Raw genomic sequence first — 26,529 nt, 5'->3', positions numbered from 1 at the left:
TTACTTTAAAAATCAAAAGTCACAATTATGAAATTGTGCTGAGCACATATAATTGCAGAAGCTAAATCATCCTTTTTACAAAACCTGATGGAGGAAGACACTCAAACAATCCTCTAACCTCGGATCAATAGATTGCACATTTGTGTGCATTAACATTGCTGCAGGGCCAAGTCAGAGGGCTCCTTCAGAGGGGGAGAAAGGCAGCCCAAACAGGCAGAAGGATTTGCTAAATACAAGCAGGGCAATTACAAGCAGCTGGTAGGAGCTGGCTGAGCCAAACTGGGGCCAGCTGACTCCATGACTGGCTTGATAAGAGGCCTTTAAAACCGTCCACAGTGGAAAGCAGAGGAGGAGACGGAGGACTGGAGAAGAGTGGGAGGAAAGACAGAGTTAGAGAGCCTAAACTGAGAACAAGACAGACCAGGTTTGGTGGTCAGGACAGAAGAGGAGGGAGCCCCTGGGGTATCACATAGAATTCTAGGGCTGGAAGGGACCTCAGGAGTCATCTAATCCAGCTCCCTGCTTCAAGCAGGGTCAACCCCAACTAAATCATCCCAGCCAGGACCTTGTCAAGCTGGGACTTAAAAACCTCTAGGGATGGAGAGTCCACTACCTCTCTAGGTGACTCATTCCAGTGCTTCCCCACCCTCCTGGGGAAATAGTTTTTCCTAATATCCAACCTACACCTCTCCCTCTGTAACTTCAGACCATTGCTCCTTGTTCTGCCCTCTGTCACCACGGAGAACCGTTTCTCTCCATCATCTTTAGAGCCTTCTTTCAGGAAGTTGAAGGCTTCTATCAAATCACCCCTCGTCTTCTCTTCTGCAAACTAAATAAGCCCAAATCTCTCAGCCTCTCCTCACAGCCCCTGTGCTCCAGATCCCTAATCATTTTCATTGCCCTACGCTGAACCCTCTCCAATGCATCCACATCCTTTCTATAGTGGGGTGCCCAGAACTGGACTCGGTACTCTGGATGAGGCCGCACCAGAGCCAAGGAGAGGGGTATAATAACTTCTCTATATCTGATGGAAATGCTTCTTCTAATGCATCCCAATATGCCATTAGCCTTCAGGGCTATAAGGACACACTGTTGACTCATATCCAGTCTCTCACCCACTGTAATCCCCAGGTCCTTTTCTGCTGCACTGCTACTTAGCCAGTCGGTCCCCAGCCTATAACAATGCTTGAGATTCTGCTACCCCAAGTGCAGAACTCTGCACTTGTCCTCCCTGAACCTCATCAGATTTCTTTTGGCCCAATCCTCCAATTTGTCTAGGTCACTCTGGACCCCATCCCTACCCTCCAATGTATCTACCTGACCCTCTACCTTAGTGTCTTCTGCAATTTGCTGTGGGTGCAATCCATCCCCTCATCCAGTCATTAATAAAGATGTTGAACAATACTGGCCCTAGAGCTGATCCTTGGGGCACTTCACTTGCAACCAACCACCGACCAGACATTGAGCCATTGACCATTACCCATTTGGGCCCCTCTATCAAGCCAGTTTTCTATCCATCATACAGTTCATGTATCCAATCCATACTTCCTTAACTTATGGTCAAGAATATTGTGGGAAATTGTATCAAAAGCTTTGCTAAAGTCAAGGTATATCACATTCATTGACTTCCCCATATCCACAGAGCTTGTTACCTCATCATAGAAGCTAATCAGATTGGTCAGGCAGGATTTGCTCTTGGTGAATCCATGCTGACTTCTCTTGATCACTTCTCCCTCTTTCAAGTGCTCCCAAATGGATTCCTTGAGGATTCCCTCCATGATTTTCCTGGGGACTGAAGTGGATTCCTGGGCTGTCTTTCTTGCCTTTTTAAAAGATGGGCACTACATTTGCCTTTTTCCAATCATCCGGGACCTCTCCCAATCTCCACAAATTTTAAAAGATAATAATCAAAGGCTCTGCAATGACATTTGCCAATTCCCTCAGTACCCTTGGATGCAGTAAATCTAGACCCATGGATTTGTGTGCGTCTAGCCTTCCTAAATAGCTCTTAACCCATTCTTTCCCCACCGAGGGCTACCCACCTCCTTCCCATAGTGCATTGCCTAGTGCTGTAGCTGGGGAGCTGACCTTGTATGTGACGACTGAAGCAAAACAAGCATTGAGTACTTCAGCTTTTCCCTTTCCCTTTGAGTAGTAGCCGGGCTCCCTGCCCTAGAGATACATTGCATGCCCCAGCCCCAGGAGTAAAAGGGATGAGGCTGGAAAGACCAAAGAGACTAGCCTGAACTGTGGGTTTAAGATTGGGATTCAGTGTTGTGGGGCTTCACAGTGACCTGAAAACTGGTTAACTGGACCCCTCTTAAAGGAGAAGTACCCATGGAGGATGTGATAAAGGCACTGCTGAAGGCCATGGCAGCCCAGCAGGAGGCTACCCGAGTCCAGCAGGAGATGAACCAGCTGCTGCTGAGTCAGGCCGCTCAGGACCGAGCCACCCTTCAGGAGGTCATGGATCTGGTGAAGTCCCTGGTCTTCCAGATGCCAAATCAAGACAGGATCCGGTCAGTACGTGCCAGCTGTTAGCTACAGAAGATGACTGGAGATGATGACATGGAGGCTTAGCTGTTGGCCTTTGAAAGAGCTGTTGTGCGGGAGGCCTTGCCCCAGGACCAGTGGGCCAGTATTTTAGCCCTGTTCTTAAGTGGGGAGGCCCAGAAGGCATATTTCACCATGGCAGAAGAAGTGGCTTCTGATGACCCCTAGCTGAAGGCAGAAATCCTAACGGGCAAGGTATCACAGCAGCAGTGAGGGCCCAAAGGTTCCATGAATGGCAATATCAGGAGGACAAAATCCTCCAAACCCAGTTGTTTGCCCTGATCCACCTGGCCTGGAAATGGTTGTGGCTGGAGGTCCACAGCCTGGAGAAGGTCATTGAAGTTGTCATCCTGGGCAGGTATATACGAGGGCTGCCACCTGACCTACAGAATGACCCCTCTATGTTTGATGAGCTGGTGGCCCTCCTGGAGAGACGCTTGATGGCCATGGAACTCTTTTGAACCCCCCGGGGAGACGGTACGGCAGAACAAGGAGACCACCCTCATTCCCAGATCCCATGTTCCTGAAGCCCTGGAACAGGCATGGACAGAGAGGCAGAAAGCAGGGGAACAGTTTCAGGGTGTAAGGAGACTTGGGAGCTGGGGTAGAGAGGGCCAGGGGGCCAGGCCCAACAGCCCAAAGAAAAGGGGGTGCCCCATACAGGGTACAGGTGTTGTGCCTGTGGGGAACTGGGGCACATAGCCGCATAATGCCCCACTCAGAAAGAGCCCATGCAACGTGGTGTGGGTACCTGCAAGATCCTTGTGCCCTTATTCACCTTGCTGGTATTGCAACAGCCCCCCATCAGTACACCCGCCCGGTGAAGATGACTGGGATAGAAACAACCATGTTGGTAGACTCCAGGGCGCAGTTACTTTGGTATTGGGGATGTTAGTGGGACAGGACCAGCGCACAGAGATCTCTGGTAGTCACAGGGATGTTAATTATTTCCCTGCCATCCTGGTAAAGATAGAGGTACAAGTCAATGTCACAAATGTCACTGAAGAGGTGGTCCCCAGGCTCTCCTATCCCGTGGTCATAGGATTGGACTTCCCTGGGTTCAATGACCTACCACGGTGGGATGGGGCCGAAGGAGGTAGCTCAGTCCACACTGTCTATGAATTTTCCCAGGACCTAGTAAAGGCCCCTAAAATGAGGCAGAAGAGAAAGGCCACTAAGTGGCTGGGAACAAGGATATTGGGCCACAGTCTGAAGCAGGTGCTTTCACGGGGGCAAACTCACCTGACTGCTAGGAAGGAAACCATGGTAGTAGGCGACCCAGAGGCAGGTCCCAGCTCATCAGGGGAGGGAGTCAAGGTCGACCTCCTGACCCTGAACATGTGGGACTCCCCCAGGAAATGTTTGGACAGGATCAAGCTAATGACCCAGTGTTTCAAAATGTCTGTAAGGCGGTGGTCAACGTTAATGGAGTCCCTGTGGAGGGAAGGAGCAGAGGTACTGGCCCTTACTATGTAATTAAGAGGGACTTGGTCCTGTATCTGAGCTGCTGTATATAACAAGAGGTAGAACAGCTTCTGGTACCTCAGAAGCATCAGAGGGAGGTACAGGAGCTGGCCCGCAGCCACCTGTTTGCGGGGGCATCTGGGAGAAGACAAGATCCTGGACTGCATCTTGCAGAGGTTCTCTTGGCCAGGGATCTATATGGAAGCCTGGAAATATTGTACTTCCTGTCCCAAATGCCAGTTACGTGGGCCCCGACAGCAGCAGAGGGCCCCATTGGTGCCCCTACCAATGATAGAAGTCCCTGTCAAGAGGATTGCTATGGACATAGCTGGGCTGCTAGAGAAATCTGCAGGGGGTCACCAGAGCATTCTAGTTGTTGTGGACAATGCCACCTGATACCCAGAGGCTGTGCCCTGCACAATACCTTGTCCAAAACAATAGCAAAGGAGCTGATCCAGATTTTCCCTAGGGTAGGCATACCCAAGGAAATTCTAACTGATAAGGGAACCCCCTTCGTGTCCTAGCTCATGAAGGACTTGTGTACCCTGCTCCAGATACACACCCTCAGGATGTCAGTCTATCAACCCCAGACAGACAGCCTCATCGAGCTGTTTAATAGAACTTTGAAAAGTATAATAAGGAAAGTTTGCCTTCCTGGCTCACAAGAGTGGGGGACACTGCTGCCATATCTCATGTTTGCTGTAAGGGAAGTCCCTCAAGCTTCTACTGGGTTCTCCCAGTTTGAGCTTTTGTATGGGCGCAACCCCGGGGGAATTCTGGACCTCGCCAAAGAGGCATGGGAAGATCAGCCCAACCCAGGGAGGAACATCATTGACCACATGCTCCAGATGAGGGACTGAATCGCCAGAGTCACCCCAATAGTGTGGGAACATTTAGGGAGGGTGCAGAAAGCTCAGCAAGCCTACTACAACTGTCAAGCAACACCCTGGGAATTTCAGGTGGGAGACCAGTGATGGTATTGGTAACAATGGCTGAGAGTAATAGAAGTTGTTGGCAAGATGAACTACAAGGTTTGCCAGCTTGATCAATGGAAGTCAGAGGAGCTATATCTTGTCAACTTGCTAAAACCCTGGCTGGACAGAGAAGTGCAGCTGGTTGTTCTGGGAGTACCAGACCAAGAGGCGAGCCCCCAGACACTGGTGGGGATATCCCCTGAGTTGACCCCCAATCAACGCACAGAAGTAGCTGACTTGATAGAGAGGAATCATGATGTTTTCAGCTAAACCCAGGAGAAAAACAGAGATGTACCATGACATCATCACCAATCCAGGAGTTAAGGTGAATGTCAAGCTCTAACGGATACCTGATGCAAAGTGTGGGGAGAGCCAAACAGAGGTTAAGAAAATGCTGCAACTTGGAGTCATTGAAGAGTCACACAACCAGTGGTCTAAGACTATTGTGTTGGTGCCCAAGCCTGATGAAAGCCTACAATTTTGCAACGACTTCCGAAGGTTGAATGAGGTATCCAAATTTGATGCCTACGCCACGCCCTGGGTAGATGAACTGATTGACCAGCTGGGAAAGACGCGATTTCTGCCCACTCTCGATTTAACCAAGAGCTACTGGCCTATCCCTCTGACCCAGCGGCCAAAGAAAAGATGGTCTTCTTGACCCCAGACATAGAACACATTCAGGAGCTTCTAACAAAGTGACTGGCACACTCTCTTGTGTGGGGTTTCCAGATTCAGCTACTTAGGACTCTTCCTGTATACCAGGCATTGTACTACACAAACGTAAACATGTTTTGCTGGTCCTTCACATAATTCATAGTAACATCTAAGTGTGCATGTATCTTATTATGCTCTCCTAGACCTCCTAAAGGAAATTACAGCCAGTGTGAATGTCACCCCACTGTTGTAATTTGGGGAGAATGTCGTGAATGAGTGCAGGGAAGGGGTTAATCTTCCTAAGGTAACCTGAATCCCAGGTGAGCCAATGGGAGTAAAGTAGCTTTGTTTAAACTGAGAACAATTGCAGCTTTCGGGGCTTTTTTCTTTGCAGATGGTAGGGAGAAGGGCAGAGAGGGAAATGTCTCCCAGGTATCTGGAATGACAAATCAGAAATAGACTGACCATCGCAAAATCAGCCAGAGAGGTGTAAGTACAAGGGAAATGTATAATTAGACGTGCTTAGGTTATGATTATTTTAAAATTGGTTGGATTCTCTGCTCTGTATTCACTTTTGTGCTGTTGTTTGACTTGATATTGTCCCCGTAACTTTTAAGAAATAGCTTTCTCTGCGTGCAACCGATGATTTACTTTTCTCTAGTTTTGTAAATAAATTACTTTTTTTTTTTAAAGCAAATTATTTGCTTTGTGTCTTGAGAAGGGTCTGTGTACAGACTGAAAGGTCAACTACTGAATTATAGTTGGGGTGTGTGTGTGTGTGCGTGCCCGCACGCGCATGTAAGCTCTCTCCTGAGGGAGGTTTAAGAGCTTGCGGTACCCCACAGGAAGATGTCCTGAGTGTGTCTTCCTGGGCTAGGGGGTCTTTTCCCACTCAGGTGGTGTCAGCAAACTACCCACCCAAGGTCAGTGAATCTGTGACTCTGGGAAATTTCAAGGTACAGCCTATGTACAGGCAGGGTGTTTAAGTCTCTGCAGGGCCCCCAATTTCTGCGCTCGAAGTGTGGGGTGGGGAAGGAGCCCCTGACAAACAATTTCTATTTCAACAATCCAGTGCCGTGTTGTCTTGCCTCGTCCTCATTTATGCTTCCCTTCAGGGGTCCAGTGCACTGCAGTCTTTGTGATCTTTCCTGAGCACGTGCCCAATCCATCTCTAGCATCTTTTCATAATGATGCTGGCCAGGTCATCTTGTTTGCACCATGCAAACAGGTCCTGATTTGAAATTATTCTTGGCCAAAAAATACAGAGGATCCTCTGAAGGCTTCTGGCGTGAAAGGATGACAACTTCCTGAGGCCATACTCTAACATCTGCCAGCATTCTGATCCATATAATAATGTTGATAAGACACAGCTCTGATAAAACTTCAGTTTGGTGAGGATGCTGGTGAAGACTTCCAGATCTCTAACCTTAGTCAGCTTCTTATGCTAACTTTCAGTGCTTAACCTTTCTAAGCCTTAATCAAACATACTGCAAAGCCTATCCAAAACATACATAAAATCATAGAATCCTAGGGCTGGAAGGAACCTCAGGAGGTCATTGAGTCCAGCCCCCTGGCCAAAGCAGGATCAACCCCCAACTAAGTCATCCCAGCCAGGACCTTGTCAATCCTGGACTTAAAAACCTCTAGAGATGGAAAATACACCACCGCTCTAGGCAATGCATTCCAGTGCTTCTCCACCCTCCTGGTGAAGTAGTTTTTCCTAATATCCAACCTACCCCCTCCTTCTGTAACATCAGACCATTGCTCCTTGTTCTGCCATCTGTCACCACTGAGAGCAGCCTCTCTCCATCCTCTTTAAAACACCCCTTCAGGAAGTTGAAGGCTGCTATTGAATCACCCCTCAGTCTTCTCTTCTACGAACTAAATAGGCCCAAATCCCTCAGCCTTCCTCATAGGTCATGTGCTCCAGCCCCTTAATCATTTTTGTTGCCTTCCACTGAACCTGCTCCAGCACATCCACATCTTTTTACACTATATATTAAAGTTGCCTCCTACTTTTGTTACCAGTTGAAATATTCATATTAAGCATTTTAGTGTTTAAACTGCGCTTTAATTCCAACTAGCTTCCTTTAATGATTAGGTCAAATGTCAACTGTTGCAATGTTCCTCTTTTCATTGACCAAGCCAAGGCTCCACTGCCACATCGCCTCACAGTGAAGGGACAAATATTTATTTTCACTGTAGAACATTGCTCATGTTGATGTTCTTGTAAGAAAAGCTTTTTGCCCAGGAATACAGCAAAAATATTCAGTGCTTGCACTTTGTTTGAACAACTTTACATTCAGTCCTCAGCATCCTCTGGGAAGGAATCCAATGTGGTCCCTACAGGGAAAGGGCAGCAACTCCTGTGTTTAGGACCAGTATCACTTTCCACTAGAAACATTCTGTTCCAATTTTTTTTTAAAAGAACTGATGTCTCCATGGCTACGTCAGGAGGTTGAAATTAGACAGGGTGTTAGTTTTGGGGTCTTTTGCTCTTCCCATGAAAAATCCACCCAGATTTGGTTAACTTAAAAACTACCAAAATCTGTTTCCCACTTGTGTTTCCTTAGTAGAGTTCCAGGTTTGGGGTGAAAACGGTGGGGAGGGATACGCATGTGACTGTGTAATTCACAATTTATATGCACAAGGGGACAGAATTAAGGCTACACAGGAAACTATAATTCTGTTATTTCCTAACTTCTGAGTGCTTTATTTTGCAATTGTAAAGTTCTTTTAACAATTTTGTTTTAATGTAATAGCATATATACGCTCTAGGGGATAAATTTAATCCATTTTTGCAAGCTAAAACTCAGTTAAAGATGAGGAAAGGCTGAAAGTGTGTTTGAATGAAACTTGGCTAGTGTCAAAATCAAGGAATACACTTAGTTTATATCATAAGCTTTCGTGGGCAAAGACCACGAAAGCTGATGCTCCGAAATATCGATTAGTCTATAAGGTGCCACAGGACTTCTTGTTGTTTTTGAAGATACAGACTAACATGGCTCCCTCTCTGATACTTACTTTATAAAAACATTTAAAAATACCCAGAGGCTAGAACGTCTGGCAATCCATAGGGCTGGTTGGAAAACAAGAACTCAATTTCACCAAAAACACAAGGTTTTGATGCAGAAAGAACATAAGACGTTTTGAAATTGTTCATGACAAAAAACAGAGGAAGTCTCCTAATTCAGAGCGGAGACTTGAATTTAGATCTTCTCGTGTCCAGTCAACAGGTTATAGAGTCACTCTCTGCCTTACTCTGCCTCCTGGAACTGTTCTATTTCATAAAAATAATCCATTGGACCGAGAGTAACAAGCTAGCTCTACTGTCTCGTGGGCAACACACTCATTGAGATATGGATCTGAGGTTCATCATGTTTGTACTGACACTGCATAAGTCTTCAAGGAGCTGGTGGTGGGTTTTGGCAGTGAGGTGGGGAGCAGATGTGGTTTTTGGCACCACAGGAGGCAGGGGATGGGAGCTGAATTTCAGATTTAAGCCCCGTTAAGATAAGTGGAAACAGGTGCCCTGCTACTATCTCATGCAGCATTCAGATTCACAATCATGAGGCCTAATTCTGGATCACATTTTGTGTCAAGACGCAGCTTGTCCAGGCAATATGGCAGCTTATAGTGGCATCATATGTAGACCTGGGTATTTTGTCTGTCTCATCTCTCATGGGCAGTGACAGACTTCAGGGCATTTCTGGGGGAAGACAAACCTGTGACACAGTCTGGTTTCTTTCTTTTATATTCACCCGTCAGAACAGATATGGTTGAGCTTTTCAGGAGTCACAGCCAACACACCCATGCCTAGTCCCTCGATCCTTCGCTACAAATTTACTTGAGTTACCGAGAGCAAACGGACAGCTGTTTGCAATGGCTTCCTGCAATAGAAACTACAACTGTGTTGCATTTAGAACTTGTGAACCTGTGCATAAGAGCACAAACTGGTGACGTCTTTTACAGCACACCCAAGAGAGACCTACCACCTCCGGATGAGGCAGAGGCCCAATGTGCAACTGTCCCAGTAAGAGCTTTCTCACTCTAGCCATGCTCCCTCTCGTGGCTCTACCACCTTCTCCCCATACTACACTTTTGAGCATGGGGAGCCAGATTATTCCTGGGACCCAGGTTACCTGCTCAGCTGCTCCAGATATGAATGGCATTGTGACCCCAAGTGACAGGTCATTGCCACTTATTCCAAACTGGCCTGGCTGCCCCTCTGACGTTCTGACAGTGAAGGGGGCTTGGCATTAGGTCCCACAGATCCAGTGAGGGGTTGGGGGGGACTGGTCCCCCTTTGCACACCTGACTTGCGGGCAAGGTTTATAGAAGACGAATGCACAGACCAGTGGTTCTGAAACATTTGCACTGGTGATGCCTTTTGTACAACAACCCTCTGAATGCAACACCCCTCCCCAACTTATATCATTTTTCATATTTGACATTACAATAAATGCGAGTGGTGAAGTGGGCTTGGGGGTGGAAGCTGATGCCTCTCAGCCTGTCCCCCCACCCCACATGTAACAACCTAGCAAATCCCAGCATGAGAGCCCTGGTACAGGCCAAGGTATCACACCCAGTCCATTCTGTTGGCTGTGTTCACTGCACATGCCAGGGTCTCCCTGTGTGCCCCCCATGCCACCCACTCACACTGTGCGTCTCCTCCCCTGCATCCCTTCTTCTTCAGATGCCCCCAAACCTCCCGTATTTCCTCTGCTGTTGCCAGAGGCTCTGTGGGCTGCCCAGTGCCTTCTCCTCCACCTCCCGTATGAGCGCTCTGTCCCCGCCCATTCCTTTCTTGTGCAGGGTGTTGGAATTTTTATATTCTCTGGCAGGGGTTTCAAATGGGGGATCTGGACCTCTGAGGAGGTTACCAGGTTGTCACATGGAGGTTTGTGAGCTGTCAGTTGCCACCGCAAGCCCTGCTTTGCCAGCGGCATTTATAAATAAGTAGATAAAGAGTTTTTAATGGATGGGCAGAGGTTTGTTGAAAGGGGTCACAAGCGCAAAACACCGAGAACCACTGTGCTTTTGGGGAAAAAAATGGTCAAAGCTAAACTGAAGGCAATGTTACATGGCCAGCTCTCTGACCTAGACAATTACAGAACTGGCTGCAGAGGACTGGGCCAAAAGAAATCTGATGAGATTCAACAAAGACAAGTTCAGAGTCCTGCATTTGGGCCGGAAGAATCCCAAGCATTGTTATAGGCTGGGGACCAACTGGCTAAGTAGCAGTGCAGCAGAAAAGGACCTGGGGATTACAGAGAATGAGAGGCTGGATATGAGTCAACAGTGTGCCCTTGTAGCCAAGAAGGCTTACGGCATCTTGGGGAGAAGCATTTTCAGCAGAGCTAGAGTTATTAGTAGTAGTAGTAGTAGGCATCCTTCAGTCTGCACAGACTATGGATCGCGCCCTTTAAAGTTTCAATTGAAGACTTCATTTACAGCATCTATTGTGACTATAAAGACCCACACAAGAGTGACAGTCCCTGCTGCATCTCTTGCAGATGTAGTGGGTGTCTGGCAAGTCCTTAGTGTGCTTTCTGTGTGCTCGCTTCTCCTCTGCTAGCAGTCTGATCTTCAACTCGCCCTTCTGAAGGCCCTTGTGTAACCCCTGCCTCCATCTGCCGCAGTCGTCTGCTAGTTCTTCCCAGTTGTCCAGCTCGATGTCTGCCTCTCTGAGGTCTCTCTTGCAGACATCTTTGTAATGCAACTGGGGGTGTCCGGGGGGTCTTTTGCCAGAGGCTAGCTCACCATACAGGATGTCTTTTGGAATCCTTCCATCGTTCATCCTGTGGACGTGGCCAAGCCAGCGGAGCCGACGCTGCCTGAGGAGGGTGTGCATGGTTGGGATTCCAGCTTGCTCGAGGACGGCTGTGTTGGTAACTCTGTCCTTCCATGATATTCCAAGGATGCGCCTGAGGCAGCACAAGTGGAAGACGTTCAGCCTCTTTTCCTGGTGGGCATACAGGTTCCAAGTCTCGCTGCCATAAAGGAGGGTGCTGAGGATGCAGGCTCTGTAGACTTGCATTTTGGTGTGAGTGTACAGCTTGTTGTTATTCCACGCTCTCTTGCTGAGTCTGGACAGAGTTGTGGCCGCTTTTCTGATCCTCCTATTTAGCTCAGTGTCCAACGACAGGGTGTCAGTGATGGTGGACCCGAGGTGAACGAACTCGTGGACAACCTCTAACGTATAGTTGTCAATGCTGATTGATGGGGATTCAGCAACATCTTGACCAAGTACATTTGTCTTCTTTAGGCTGATGGTAAGCCCAAAGTCCTTGCACGCTTTGGAGAACTGATCCAGCAGTTTTTGAAGCTGGTCTTCTGTGTGAGACACTACAGCAGCATCGTCTGCAAACAGCATGTCTCTGATGAGGACTTCTCGCACCTTAGTCTTAGTTCTCAGCCTTGCAAGGTTAAACAGTTTGTCCCAGCAACTCCTGCAGCTGAGCTGGTACCAGACGTGGAGGTTATCCTCTCCTTTGGACTGTATCAGTAAAGCCGAGATGGGGACACTGGTGTCTGGGCAGCCCAGAGTCTCCATAACAAATGCTCAGGCTCGCACCCGGAGAGGTACTCCGGCATCGCTGAACAACATTGCATCAACATGGGAGGCAACAGTTACCGGTGATAAACTCTTGCTCGATTGGCGTAGAGAACGAGCGCTGGGGTTGCCTTCAACGGTGGGAGGGATCCTCGTATCTCACTGGACAGTCACCGCCCGCCTCAAGCTGGGCAGCCCCCAGCCAATAGGGTACTGTCTTGCCACAGTTCACCTGCCTCGCTGGGTGCGTGAGGCTTAAGGTTCCTGAACCTGACAAGTGACTGAAATTTGGGCACCAGGCAAACCAATAAGAAAAGCAACAAGAAATGAGAAACATCAACAATTCAAGCTTGCTTGCTGGAATGTGCGGACCATGCTGACCGGCTTGACTGAAGATCTTCAGACCATCAGTGACACCCGCAAGACCGCTGTCATCAATGAGGAACTGAAGAGGCTCCGAGTTGATATCGCTGCAAGAGACGCGACTTGCAGATTTGGGATCTCTAAAGGAAAAGGACTACACCTTTTTCTGGCAGGGTAAAGCCCAAGAAGAACCCAGAGAGCATGGTGTTGGCTTCGCTGTCAGAAACACCCTTCTACAAATGGTTGATTTAGTCATGGGCGGATCAGAAAGACTTCTTCGGATCACGCTTCAAACGTGCGCCGGTCCTGTCCACCTGATCAGCGCTTATGCCCCAACCCTGTACGCCACACCAGAAGTAAAAGACAAGTTCTATGACGTGCTTAGTGCTGCTGTAGCACAAATACCTGCTCGTGAACAACTGTACATCTTGGGTGACTTCAATGCAAGGGTTGGAGCTGATTGGGCCTCATGGCCTTCCTGCTTAGGACACTTCGGTGTGGGAAAAATGAATGAAAATGGACAGCGTCTCCTTGAACTGTGCACATACCACAATCTGTGCATCACAAACACATTCTTCCGAACGAAGCCACAGCACAGAGTGTCGTGGAGACACCCACGCTTGAAGCACTGGCATCAACGAGATGTGGTCATCACTAGGCGTAACAACCTCAAAAATGTCCTTCTGACACACAGCTATCATAGCGCTGACTGCGATACAGATCACTCGCTAGTTTGCTCCAAGCTCAAGCTGAGACCCAAGAAGCTGTACCGCTGTAAACCTGCTGGAAGGCCCCGCATTGACGCCAGAAAGACGGCAAACTCGGAGAAAGCTGAAAAGTTCAGAGAGACCCTCCAGGAAAATCTGCGCAGCGGCCATGGGGGCGTCGATGCGACATCCAAATGGCAACATCTGAGGGATACAGTTTACAACACGGCCTTGTCAGTGTTTGGAAGAAGAGCTAGAAACATGAACGACTGGTTCGAAGCTAACTCTGATGAGATGATTCCAGTCATTGAAAAGAAGCATGCTGCACTCCTGGAGTACAAACGCTCACCGAGCCAGAGTACCCAGCAAGCACTTAGAGAGGCCAGAAGAACAGTACAGCAGACAGCCAGGCGCTGTGCCAACAACCACTGGCTCCAGTTATGTAGCAGCATCCAGACCTGTGCTGACTTTGGTAATCTCAGAGGAATGTACGAGGGTATGAAGAAGGCATTAGGACCCACCCAGAACAAGATGGCACCTCTGAAATCCAAATCTGGTGAAGTCATCGCTGACAAAGTCAAACAGATGGAGCGCTGGGTCGAGCACTACTCCGAGCTGTACTCACGCGAGAATGTTGTGGTTGACGCGGCCCTCGATGCCGTCAAGCTCCTACCAGTAATGGACGAACTGGATCAAGAACCGACTGTGGATGAACTGAAGACAGCCATGGACAGCATTGCAGCAGGAAAGGCCCCTGGTCAGGATGGTATACCACCAGAGGTAGTCAAATGTGCCGCGGACACACTCCTGGAACCCCTGCATGAGCTGCTGTGCCTGTGCTGGAAAGAGGGTGAGGTTCCACACGATATGCGTGACGCTAACTTTGTAACGTTGTATAAGAACAAAGGAGACAGAAGCGACTGCAACAACTACCGTGGAATCTCCCTCCTAAGCGTCACTGGTAAACTGTTCGCTCGCGTCATCCTTGGCAGACTCCAGAAGATTGCTGAGAGGGTGTACCCCAAATCGCAGTGTGGATTCCGTGCAGAGAGGTCTACCGTTGACATGGTCTTCTCTCTAAGGCAGCTGCAGGAGAAGTGCAGGGAGCAGAGAAAGCCACTCTACATAGCCTTCATCGACTTGACCAAGGCTTTTGACTTGGTCAGCAGGGATGGTCTGTTCAAACTGCTCCACAAGATAGGCTGTCCTCCATGGTTACTCAAGATGATCAAGTCGTTCCACGAAAACATGAGAGGAACCATCCAATATGACGGCGCATTATCGGATGCTTTCAAAATCAGGAGCGGCATCAAACAAGGATGCGTGCTTGCTCCGACATTGTTCAGGATCTTCTTCGCACTCCTCCTGAAGCATGCCTTTGGATCTTCAACAGAGGGCATCTTGCTGCACACAAAAGTTATTATTATTCCCCTCTATTTGGCATTGGTGAGGCCACATCTGGAGTCTTGCATCCAATTCTGGGTTCTCCAATATAGAAAGGATGTGGATGCACTGAACAGGGTTCAGCGGAGGGTAATGAAAACGATTAGGAGGCTGGAGCACATGACCTATGAGGAGAAGCTGAAGGATTTGGGGTTATTTAGTTTGCAGAAGAGAAGAGTGCAGAAGGGGTGATTTGATGGAGAGAGGTTGTTCTCAGTAGTGACAGATGGCAGAACAAGGAGCAATGGTCTCAAGTTACAGTGCAGGAGGTGTAGGTTGGCTATTAGGAAAAACTATTTCACCAGGAGGTGGTGAAGCATTGGAATGCATTACCAAGAGAGATGGTGGAATCTCCATCCCTAGAGGTGTTTAAGTCCTGGCTTTGAAAAGTCATGGCTGGGATTATTTAGATGGGGTTGATCCTGCTTCAGGCAGGGAGCTGGACTCAGTGACTTCCTGAGGTCCCTTCCAGCCCTAGGATTCCAGGATTCTGGCTCAAGCTGGTAGCACTGCTAGCTTGAAGCCAGGGACTCCACACGTAATTGATCAGATGTAATGGTCTAAACCAAGAAATGCCAGCAAGAGCTACAGTCGCATGGCTTGTCAGGTTTCTCTTGTAGTATATGTGTAGCCAAATAATGGAATGCTTCAAGAAACTCCTTCTAAGATGTCTAGTTAGCCAGTGTGGTGAGACAGAAGCTGCTTTTGTAGCTGGTTTGGTATGTCTTATGGGAGAATAAGCACCAGTTTTGGGGGGGTTACCCCATTTCTCAAGCATTTAACCTGAATTTGGTGTTCTCAGTTAATACCCACAAATGCAGAGTAACAGCCAGTGAAACTTGTCACTCGTGGCTTTGGTTTTTTTAACACCTTGAGCAGGAGCAGTGAAATCATGGCCTGAGGTTTCTGTCTACTCTGCTGCAGTGCGTCAGTAAGTGTGGCCACTTATTACAGCAATGAGCGAGGCTCTCCTGTCACTGTGGTAATCCACCTTCCTGAGAGGCAGTAGTGAGGGCTTCTGTCAAGCTACCACGGTTTGCCTGTTTAAGTGTCTTTCAAGGGTGTAGATTTTAAACACCCTGAGAAATTTAGTTGTGCAAATGTGGTTTTGCAGTGTAGACCAACCTGAAGTGTACAAAGAATTTGGACATGTCAAAAGAAATCCACTGGGAGAGCTCAAAAAAGATTCGTGCAGAATTGAGAAACTTTACATTTTTCTGTAATCCAAGAAGAGCTTGGGAATTCCAGACTGCCTCTGACCAGGGAGCAGGCCTGGCCCGGATTTTGTTTCTGTGCTAGCTGCCGCCGAAGAAGGCACAAGATACTGTTGTGTTCATTTCAGTGGAATAAACAGACCCAGAGCGTGCACCACTTCAGTTTTAACCACAGTGTGGTGTTCTGAGTGCTGGCTTAAGAAGATGGGGAAACAGTGAAAGGAAGCCTTTAAAATGTGAAGGAACATCCGTTTTTCTTTTCCCTTGCACTGTTCTTAGAAGGAAAAAAACCCGTCTGTCCATCTCTTAGATGCAGGCAGTGTTCTAGCCATGTCAGTCCCAGGATACTAGAGAGACAAGGTGTCCCTCATCTCTCGGCTTTTAGATGGATTCAAAGTGATGATAACTTTCCTGGCTTGGGGATGGTAGAAAGGCAGAAAAAAAATAGTTGAGGTGAGCTGGAGCTGCTGCAACTTCTGCCATAGATACTGGCTCTATGAATACTCCAGGGCTGGACCCTCTCTGAGTGGGTGATTAGAACCCACCAGCAGCTAGCTCTTCCCTCCCCACAGTGGCTCCACAAATGAACTCTCCTGCTTTTTCTCAGCACTCCTCCCCTGCCATGATCAGCTGTTCTGTAGCACACAGCAGGTGCTGTGCGGAGGGGGCAGGAACAGGGATGGGGTTTACTCGAGGGATGGGGGTTCAAGTGGGCAGCAAGAAGCATGTCTGAAGCAGAGTGGGAGTGGAGAGATAGTGGGGGCCTTGTGGAAAGGGGGTGGGGTGGGGGTAGAGCAAAGGTGGGAAGAAGTAGGACGGGTGGGTGCTTGGGAGATGGAGTCAGATGTGGGCAGGGCCTGGGGCAGAGCTGGGTGTCAAGCACTCCCCTGGCTCAGAGGAAGCAGCTGCCACCATTAGAGTCCTAGAAAATTAAATGTTTCCTAGAAAATGAACTGTCCAGCTGAGAAGGGGACAGCAATGAATAGCTCAGAGCGAAAAATGCAGCTTTTGTCTTACCTGCATCCTCATGGCTGGAGAAGTGCTGGCCTGGCACATGGCCTGATCACTTACCCTGAGACCTAGAAAACTTGCACCTGTGCTGGGCTGCTCAGGGTATTGCTTGTAGCTGCTTTTTTCTTGCAAAGTGTATTGTCTTGTCCCCAAGTTTAGTATTCCCCCCAAAATACCATCCACCTTATGCAAATGGACATTTTAACAGCTGTCACCGTGTGTGATCTGGGAACAATGTTTGGATTGTGGAAATAATGACGTTTTCAGGAGACGAGTGAGGCGCAAAGGGAGCTAACACCACTTCCACGGCGGTCGTGAGACAGAAGTCTGTTTCTTGCAGCCTTCCCATTTCAGAGCAAGCAGTTGTCTACCCGTCTGATTCCACTCCACAGTCTGCTCTTTTAAGGACCCCAACAGGGAGCCATGGGACCATCCAGCCCTCCATTTTTCTGTCCACCAATTAGACCTCATTTCTGTCAGCCACCAATTTTGGTCCATTGCTTCCTGGCCCCACATCTCTGTCTTTTGCCTGGCATGATTCTGACACAGTCCTTGGATTATATGCTTTGCATCTGGAGTCCTGCTCCCACCTTTTCCCATTAGCTCTTATTGTTGCCTGTTATGGTGACGTTCTAGGCAGGTCCACACTCAGCTGAGCTCTCACTTAAGGTACATTTGTAGGCCCAGTTATTACACAAAAACAGGCGAGTGACCAATTAAGGACTAACCTGCCTTTGGGGGAAGTTTGGATTATGCCCTGAAGTAAGTGGGGGAGTTCCTATTAGTCATTAGAGGTGCCCTCTTTCTGTGCTCCATAGAGGCACTCATAGAGGCTTCTCTACACCCCAGGAACTGCCCAGCCTCACTTCCCTCTTTCCTCCCCTGCTCTGCTCCCCACCTGAGTGCACCCCACCCTCATTCTTCCCCCTCCTCCCTAGCACCACCTACATGGGACTGAACAGGGTGGGAGACACAGGGAGGAGCTGATCGGGGGTAGCCAGAGGGTGGTGAGCACCAGCTCTTGTTTCATTTAACGGGGTTGATCACAATCACCTATTACCTTTGGATGACGTTCTTGGCTGTGGGTGTCAGTGCCTATGAGTCATTAAATGTTGACTCCCTTCTTTTAATCCTTCTGAATTGTAGGCCTCAGTGATTTCCTGTGCCAGTTAGTTCCACAGGGTTTTTAAAATCCATTTAAAATGTGTTTGTTCCCTTTTAATTTCACTGTCTCGTTTATGAGTCATAGACAACTATGACCAAACAGCCTGACCTCCTGCAGAACAAGGGCTGGAGAATGTTACTACTCATTTCTCTTGTCTCCGAGGCCCCATATAAAGTCTCCCTTGGCCTCAAGACATTTTGTTGCCTGTTTCTGATGCCATGACCAGAGCTGGACATGGAATTCCAGGTGGGAGACTCCCAGTGATTGATATAATGGACTGGCACAATGCCATTTTCAGGGCTGCTCTCCATTCTTGTCCTACTGGAAGCTAACGCTTTGCTTGCTCCTTGTCCGGCACTAAGCACTGAGCAGATGGTTGGGCTCAATGAGCTTAAGTGGACTGGAGCTCAGGAGCTGGGTGGGTAACAAACACCCTGCAGATCCCATGGCTAGTCTGGGCTCCTCTGGGGTAGCACTGCATGGAGCTGGTGATGCGGGGCAGGACTGCCAGAGACATTTCTTGTGCAGCTCAGGGAGAATTTCCTTTCTCTTTCAGCCTGATGTCTGGCCTGGCCACCATGGACTCCAAGACCTGTGGGAAGATGGGGTTGATCGCCATCACCTATTACCTTTGGACGACGTTCATGGCCGTGACTGTTGGGATTGTGCTTGTGATCAGCATTCACCCAGGTGCTGCAGCCCAAAAAGAGGAATATGCTATGGGCAAAGTGGTGTTAAGCTCCGCTGATGCCTTACTGGATTTAATCAGGTACTTGCCAGCAGGCGCTAGGTTAGTCCTATTGGATAAATACTGGCCCTGTTTTCTTGGTCACAGGCAAAACCTTTATGCTGTAAGTAGTAACAGAGAGAAAGCCGTGCGAGTCTATATACTATCAAAACAAAAAAGCAGTCAAGTAGCACTAACTGAGCTTTAAACAAGCTTAATGTCTCAGAGAACATTTAAGAAGAAATTGGCCAAATTTGGCCCTGGACTAACGCTACGGCTACGCTGCAGCCCTATTTCATAATAAGAGATTTCAGAACGGCTATTTCAAAATAACACGACCACACACTAAGTGGATTTCGAAATAGCACCTAGGGCCAAACAGTTAAAGGTTGTGAGGAAGAGTTCTGGGGCTTGGGCACCCAGCTCAGCAGAGGGAAACTCTTGTTCAGTTCAGGTCCGGTGGGGGCTGCCTCTCACACACCACCCGAGTACCTCAACCCCGGGGCTACATGGTAAGTTGGCTGCGACTCTGCCTGCTCCTCTTCCACGTGGGCATCCAGCTCAGTCTTCCTAGGCCCCTAAGCTGGGTTCTCACTAGGAATCCAGGCAGTGTGTTCCTAGTCCTGGATTGCAAGCAGAGACAGGTGTCAATGAAGGGGGCTGGGAGTTGTTTGTGCTGTGGGGCTGAGGGGCCATATTTAAGCAGTACTAGTGCTACATTAGCACAGCTGCAATGACAATCCCATTGATGTTTGACTCAGCCAACCCTCTGCCCAGCTAGATGGGAGCCCTGTCCAAACAGCTCTGCCACCTGGCACACAGGAAGGTTGTTCCTGAATGGCAGAGCTTACAGGAACACAACTCCTGCCTGTGTAACCCACACACCTCAGTGTGGTTCACTGTCACCTAGCACATTTACATGGAGAAAGAACAAGTGTCCTCTACAGCCTTAGCTGAGCACCAATTGGCTTTTAGCTCAATCTGTAGAGACGCCTGCATTGAGCTCCAGAGGTCCCAGATTTGCGTCTGCTTGGCGGGAGTGGGTTCCAAGTGAGGGCTCATCCGGGATTTCAGCTGGCGTCTGAAGCTTGGGACACACTCCCTCAGCTAGGGGAAGTATGTAACCACACACCTCGGTGTGATTCACTGTCCCTTGAAGTGGCACCTAGACCACTTACATGGAGAAACAACGGGTCTCCTCCACAGCCTTAGCTGAGAGCCACCTGGCTTTTAGCTCATACTGCAGAGGCTCCTGCTCTGAGCTTCAGAGGTCTGAGGTTCAGTCTGCCTGTGGGCTGTTACACCTAGTCAAGGGAGGCCTGGGACAGGCAGGAACACAAATAGAAAACCTGCCACCCTGCCTCAAGAAATATCTGATTAGCACCATGTCTGATGGAGGGGTGAGGCTTAGCACACACATCCATACTCTCCCACGCCCTCCAGTGACTGGCCTCTCCCTAGCTTAGGTGAGTACATGTTTAGCAGGCTAGCTCGTGTAGATCCCATGCTAAGAAGCCTATTGTGATGAAGGGAGAATTTTCAGTAATACGGTTATGGTGCCATTGTATGTCTCCAGTCCCCATTGTCACTACCTTGCTGTCTGGCTGGTCACTGAAAAACTGGATGAAAGTGACCAAAATCAACAGAGCCTCCAGAAACACAAAGACATACCCCCTTGACTGGCCTATCAACACCTAGCAGCAAGACACCTCCATGGGAGTTTGTGCCAGGATCCCCGGGGTACAGCCTTGAACTGCAGGACTGCTGTGCCCCCTTAACTCTCTCCCGCCTGGGCTGTCTTTCACAGTATCTTGCTAGTGACCAGCAGCAACCCCCTCAGGCACTATTATCACTCAGCATAATCACATGTGGAGCCCCATCCCCAGCCAGATTGCATGAATCACACAGACTGGGGCCCAGCCAAACCTTCCCACATCAGTACCTGAGGAATATGCCAACTAATTTATGAATTGGTTCCCACTTCCACTGTGGAAAGTGGACATACGCAGCCTTTGTGAAACCTGAGCAGATTTGCCAAACATTTCATGCAAACTCAAGGGCAAAGATAACATATAAACGGAGCTACACATCTCATAGAGCTGGAAGGGACCTCGGGAGGCCATAGAGTCCAGTCCCCTGCCTTCTTGGCAGGACTGAGCACCATCCCCTTTTTCTAAAATCTATTTTACCCCAGCTCCCTAAATTGTCCGCTTAAGGACTGAGCTCACACTGGTGGGTTTAGCAGGCCAATGCTCAAACCACTGAGCTATTCCTCCCACTCATGAAATCTAACTTTTAAGTGATAGTCAAAAACTCGGAGTTCCTTACCAAAAGAAATAGGATGTAAACTTGTGATCTAAATTCTCAGTCCTGTTAGATTGGATGACAATGAGATCAAGCAGTTTTTCTCACCACACTGGATATTGCCATCCATAACACGCAGATATCCTCCTTCACGTCTGGGCTAGTTCCTTCAGTTGGAACCTTCGTCAGCATCCTGGTTCCTTGCAGTATAGACGGTGAAGGAGAAGGGGCCAGTATGTGGCCACTGTGTTCTGTTTTTCACTCCATGTGTTTGGGAATGTTGAGCATATCTGTGCGCCAAATCCTGCCACCCTTACTCCTGTGCATCTCTGATCTTCTTACCAGGAGTTTTCCCTATGTAAAGACTGCAGGATTTGGCCCAATAGCCATACACCTAGTAAATTCTATGACAAATGACATCGCAGAAGTACATTAGCCTCAGGAACTTTATTTTGCACCTTGGGATTTACATAATTGATTCAGTGGCTGGTCTGTCACTGGATTTTTCAATCCTGCTTCTGTTCCTGATGTAACTTTGGAAGGAAGACAGTAGAAGCAATAGAGCTGAATGAGCATGAGCCATAATGTACTTTACTTGCCTTAACTTGGTGAATAAAAAGCAGTCAAGTAGCACTTTAAAGACTAGCAAAATAGTTTATTAGGTATAATTAATATATATATTAATAGTTTATAAACTATTTTGCTAGTCTTTAAAGTGCTACTTGACTGCTTTTTGTTTTGATAGTGTATAGACTAGCACGGCTTACTCTGTTACTATTTAACTTGGTGAATGTTACTCCTGAGAAGAAGCTCTCCAGACGCTTTTCAAGGTCTTGTGGCTGTTTCATGCCTGTCTTTTTCATCTCTTACAGAAATATGTTTCCTTCTAACCTGATTGAGGCTTCATTCCAGCAGGTGAGTTCCCGTGACCCTGAGCTCTGCCATTACCTCTAGGCTCCGGACAGCAATGAAACAGCTTCAGGGTGGGACAGAGTCAAATGTGCAGCACCTGTCATGGCAGGAGCCTGACCAGGAAGCATTCCCCCTTCCACACTCACACACAGTATCTTTGGCTTTCCACAAAGATGGATCCCAGCTCGTGACACATTCAGGTTTGGAAGCTTCAAACCAGCCACGACTGCTGTGGCTGCAAATGCACCCTGAGCCCTCCTGCCTGGGCAGCTGCACAGGAGGAAGGTGAGGGTTTCCTCGCTGCTGATGTGTCCTGTCCTCCCCAGACTCAGCCTTTTCCCAGATACCTGGGGACTTAAAAATGAAAAGTCTCCTCTGCTCCCCATTAGAAGGCACCATCCTCACCCCACCATCATGCAGAGCCAGATTTCACAAATACCTCCAAAAAACCTCCTTTGGAAATCTAGCTATTAATGCTGCCCTGGACTGAGCCATTCACTTTCTCCCTGGCCTGAGCTGCTGGTACCAGACAACAGAACCTGTAGGGCAAGGGAGCACTGCAGAGCTCCCATCTCCTGCCCAGACTGGCCATCACCCACGCTGAGGCTGGTGGCACAGGGCACGTTGGGGTGTAGGTGGGGAATCACCAGGAGGTAGAGGGGTGGAAAGGGTAGAGAGCTGGGAGGAGGAGCAGGCTTGGGGGAAGGAGGGAAGGAGAGGAATAACTTACCTGCACGAGTGGAAGGGTGACCACATCTCATTATAAGCGACATGTGGGGGTGCACAGGGCCTCCAGAGCAACTCCCTCCCCACTCACTGTGAGTGCTGCACTGCTTCCAGGGACTATAGGGACAGTCCTGCCCTGCCCCACAGAGGCATGGTCCAAAAGCCGTGTGAGCTTCCTAGCTCTGCTAGTCCTGTGCTACGCCACTTGGGGGGAGGACTGCCTCCAATCGCACTAGCAGCAGCACGGTGCTTCCACTGGAAGAGCAGGGCAAGGTGGAGCAGGGGTGTGGAGAGGAGGAGCACCAGTCGGTTTTCTGTCCTACCTTGGCCAGGAAACTCCCTGTTTTAAGCTGTGTCTCAGGTGTATGGCAAATTGGGGTGTGGCAAGAGGTGCAGAGGCAGCAAATGCCGGTAATGTCAGCCTCGCTCAGGAACTGAGACAAGCAGCAACAGCAGACGGCAGGCCTGGGAGGGTCCTAAGGCCAGACTCATGGCTTGGAGGAGTGGTTCAGGGCAGCTCTGAGGCAGTGGGAAGTTGTAGTTCAGTTGGACAGGTGAGTCAGCTGTGTTGACAATAGCCCTAAGTGAGAAGTGTCAGCATGAGGGCCTGACGAGTCAGTCCAAGTGTGATGCTTTCCAATCGCCAGCGCTGCATTCCCTGTGTCTCCCTCTTGCCTCTTCATTGCAGTCTCTGTTTTCCTTTCTTCTCCCCTTCACCCGATGAGCTTTTCCTCTGACTTTTTCAAGCCATTTGTTACTCTGTCCCACTTTTCTCGGTTGTGTACTGCTTGGGCTCTTTTCCCTCTCTTCCCCCTCATCAGGGCTCATGTTCCAGGAACCCTGGGCTCTCCCCACCTTCACCCTCTTTCACGTGTGGTCTTTTGTTTCCTACCTCCAAAATCACGCTCTCCCCTCCCCTGTTCATTGCCTCCCTGGAGAAATCCACATCTACAAATCACAGACTCATAATGACTTGGAATCAGCTGCCACCTACCACTGGCTCTGTCTGTCCACTCTTCAGCCTCTGCCCTGCAAAATCCATGTGTGCCATTCTCCCTTCAAGAGCATCCTGTACACATCACACAGATGATCTGAAGAGAACAAAACCACTTCCCTTCTTGCTTGGGTCACAACCAGGCTCTTTAGTTTTCAGTGGCAGCACAACCTGATCTTTATATCACTGTCCTTAACATAAATCTTCTCAGGCTTCCTCCTTGCAGATTCTGTGCTTGAACCATCATCATTCAAATTAGTGGTAGTAGAGCATGATCAAGTCTTTTGCTAATACGTCATTATCTAATAACTTCCTTGGTTTTATTGCAGTATCGAACAGTTCTTGTCCCAGAGGTAAAATCTTCAAGCTTCCCAAAGACCCCAGGAAAATCTCTTAGCTTCATTTACTTTGCACCTGATGATGAAAATCCTGAAGTTCAAAGGCCTGTGCTACTCGAGATTACCCCGTCTCCTCAAATGACCTATCGGACCCTGCCTGGGACCAGCAATGAAATGAACGTCTTGGGGATTGTTATCTTCTCTGCTACGATAGGTACTTACCAAATACAGAGTCAGATTTCATGCTACATATTGACCAAGCCTCTTAGGGAGATATTTAATTATGGAGGCATCATTAACAGCTCCATAATTAAGGCTGCATTGATTTCAACTTCTTCATTCATATTTAACAAGGTAATGTTTCCTCTCCACGTATTCCCAGTACAAGATGCATTGTCTGAAAATTTAGAAGCAAATCTGTTCATATAGGTAACAATGATTTTTAGAAGGCTCTTTATTAAGTTCTAAAAATAATTTTATAACATTTGGATCCCTCTGGGTAACGCAGCTTGCTCCTATCCAGCCAAACATTTCATTTGGTTAAAACTCATTAAAAAAAGGTGAACAGGCTACATTTGGAAAAAGTAGATCAGAAGTACACAAAGTTATCAGAAATCATTACAGGCTACTTAAAAAACTTTAGGAATTTATACAGGCCTTTGTAAATTGTTCAATGAAGGAAGTGTTTATATTTGGTGTGCAGATGATGGAAGTGGGATTGTGGTTTAGCTTATAAATGAACAAGAAAAGAAAGATTCTGGATTTTAAATGGGGTAGGTGAAGAAGGAAAGAGGAGTTGCTGATGGCAGAAAATTGAAGCATTGTCTTTGAGGATGAATCTGAGTGTGAAAAGCAGATGAGTGGAGGAGTAAGGAGAGAAATGGGAGAGAAAATTGACTGAAGCCCAGTGGTGTTTCAAAGAGACAGGAGGGGGACTGGTGAGAATGGATGGGGGCAGTGATTCAGGTGAGCTCATAGATCAGGGTAGATAGAGGAAATGGTGTATTTGCTTATAATAATGGAGCAGAACCGACAGGATGCGGTCTACAGGCTGCAGATGGGGTGAAGACAGGAGAAATAGATGAAAAAGTTGAAGATAACACCAAAGCTATGAAGCTGGGCAAGGAGGAGGGTGGAATTATCATTAGAGGTAGAGAAGGCAGGTAGGAAAGAAGGACCGGCAGGAGGGAAGCTCAGTTCAGTGTTGGCATAATTGTAATATGGTGATTTGAGCCCTGAAAGGAAATGGCAGATTGGAAACAGATTTAGGCTCTCCACACAGCCGTTCCTTCAAGACTTGAGCAGACATCTCCCCATTTGCTCACTAGAGCTGTGTCTACACTACAAAGTTTGGTCAACATGGCGTCGGCCACCTGTCCGCTGTAAGCAGAGCTCTGTGCTCTGCTCCTCCAGCCAGCCTTAAAAAGACAGCAGCCCTGGAAACCCCATGCCAGCAAGTAGGAAGCACGCGAGCAGGCCAGGCAGCACATGTGCCTGCAGCCTGCCCATAGCCATGCCCTGCAGCCACTCCAAAGCCATGGCAGCAGCCTGGCCCACCAGAGAGCAGGGAGAGAGGCTCCAGGACTCACCCCCAGCCAGGAGGAGGTAAGCCTCATCCTGGATGGACCCTGAAGTCTGAGACCTGATAAGTCTCCGGGCAGAGGAGACAGTGCTCCTGCACCCAGCAGCCAAGAGGCAGAATGCCCTGGGCTACAGCCAGGTCACAAGAGCCCTGGCAAACCCCAGACCGTGAGGCACCAAAGCAGTTGGAGAACCCCAAGGCCTCGAATCCAGCCACTGCAATGTCTACATCGTCCAGGCACACAAGCCTCCACAGCAGCAGGGAGCTGACGGCCCTCATAACCTGCAGCAGAAGGAGGTGGGGCACAGGGGTGAGGGACTGGGGTAGTCAGGCTCTTGGTCCCACGGTGTTCCCCATATCCTTCAGCCTACCCCACCCCTTCAGGCCCCCTCCCGGGAGGCTGCCCCACCCCATGCAGCAGGGCTGTGAGAATGAGTGGGACAGCACAGTGCCCTTGGGACAGGGCTATCCACCTTCCCATTCCCCCCTACACTTCTGCCCCTGCTCCCCGACAGTCCCCCTGGGCCAGGACACCTCACGCCCCTGGGCAGGATCTGCAGCCCAGGAGCCCCTTACCTGCATGAGGATGTGCTGACAGTGCACATGTCCACATCAAACTGTTTCCTGACATATTGGTAGCTGTTGGGGACAGCCAGCTTCCAGAGGGCGATGGCTACTTTCTTCTCCAGGGGGATGGCAAGCTGGAAGTGAGTGTCCTCTCTGCGGAGGATGGGGGGCAAGCCAGGCGCATAGCTCCAGAAAGGTGTCCTTCCACATGTGGAAATTCTGGAGCCATGGCTGGTCTTCCCATGCACCCATCAGCAGCCGGTCCCATCAGTCTG

At 48.8% G+C, this 26,529-nt stretch overlaps 1 protein-coding gene across 1 annotated transcript in view; it reads left to right on the top strand.

The window, feature by feature from the left end:
• Positions 1-26,529, top strand: part of LOC142002227 (excitatory amino acid transporter 5-like) — a 51,258-nt gene that overhangs the window by 7,755 nt on the left and 16,974 nt on the right. The window contains exons 4-6 of the mRNA XM_074978160.1: positions 18,661-18,873; positions 22,008-22,050; positions 24,097-24,319. Of these exons, the coding sequence (XP_074834261.1) occupies positions 18,661-18,873; positions 22,008-22,050; positions 24,097-24,319 (479 nt within the window). The remainder of the gene's footprint in view (positions 1-18,660; positions 18,874-22,007; positions 22,051-24,096; positions 24,320-26,529) is intronic.

This window comes from Carettochelys insculpta, chromosome 27 (assembly GCF_033958435.1).
Source record: "Carettochelys insculpta isolate YL-2023 chromosome 27, ASM3395843v1, whole genome shotgun sequence".
NCBI classification, from domain to species: domain Eukaryota; kingdom Metazoa; phylum Chordata; order Testudines; family Carettochelyidae; genus Carettochelys; species Carettochelys insculpta.
Note: the sequence above shows the minus strand (reverse complement) of the source record. Positions and strands in the feature narration are given on the sequence as shown.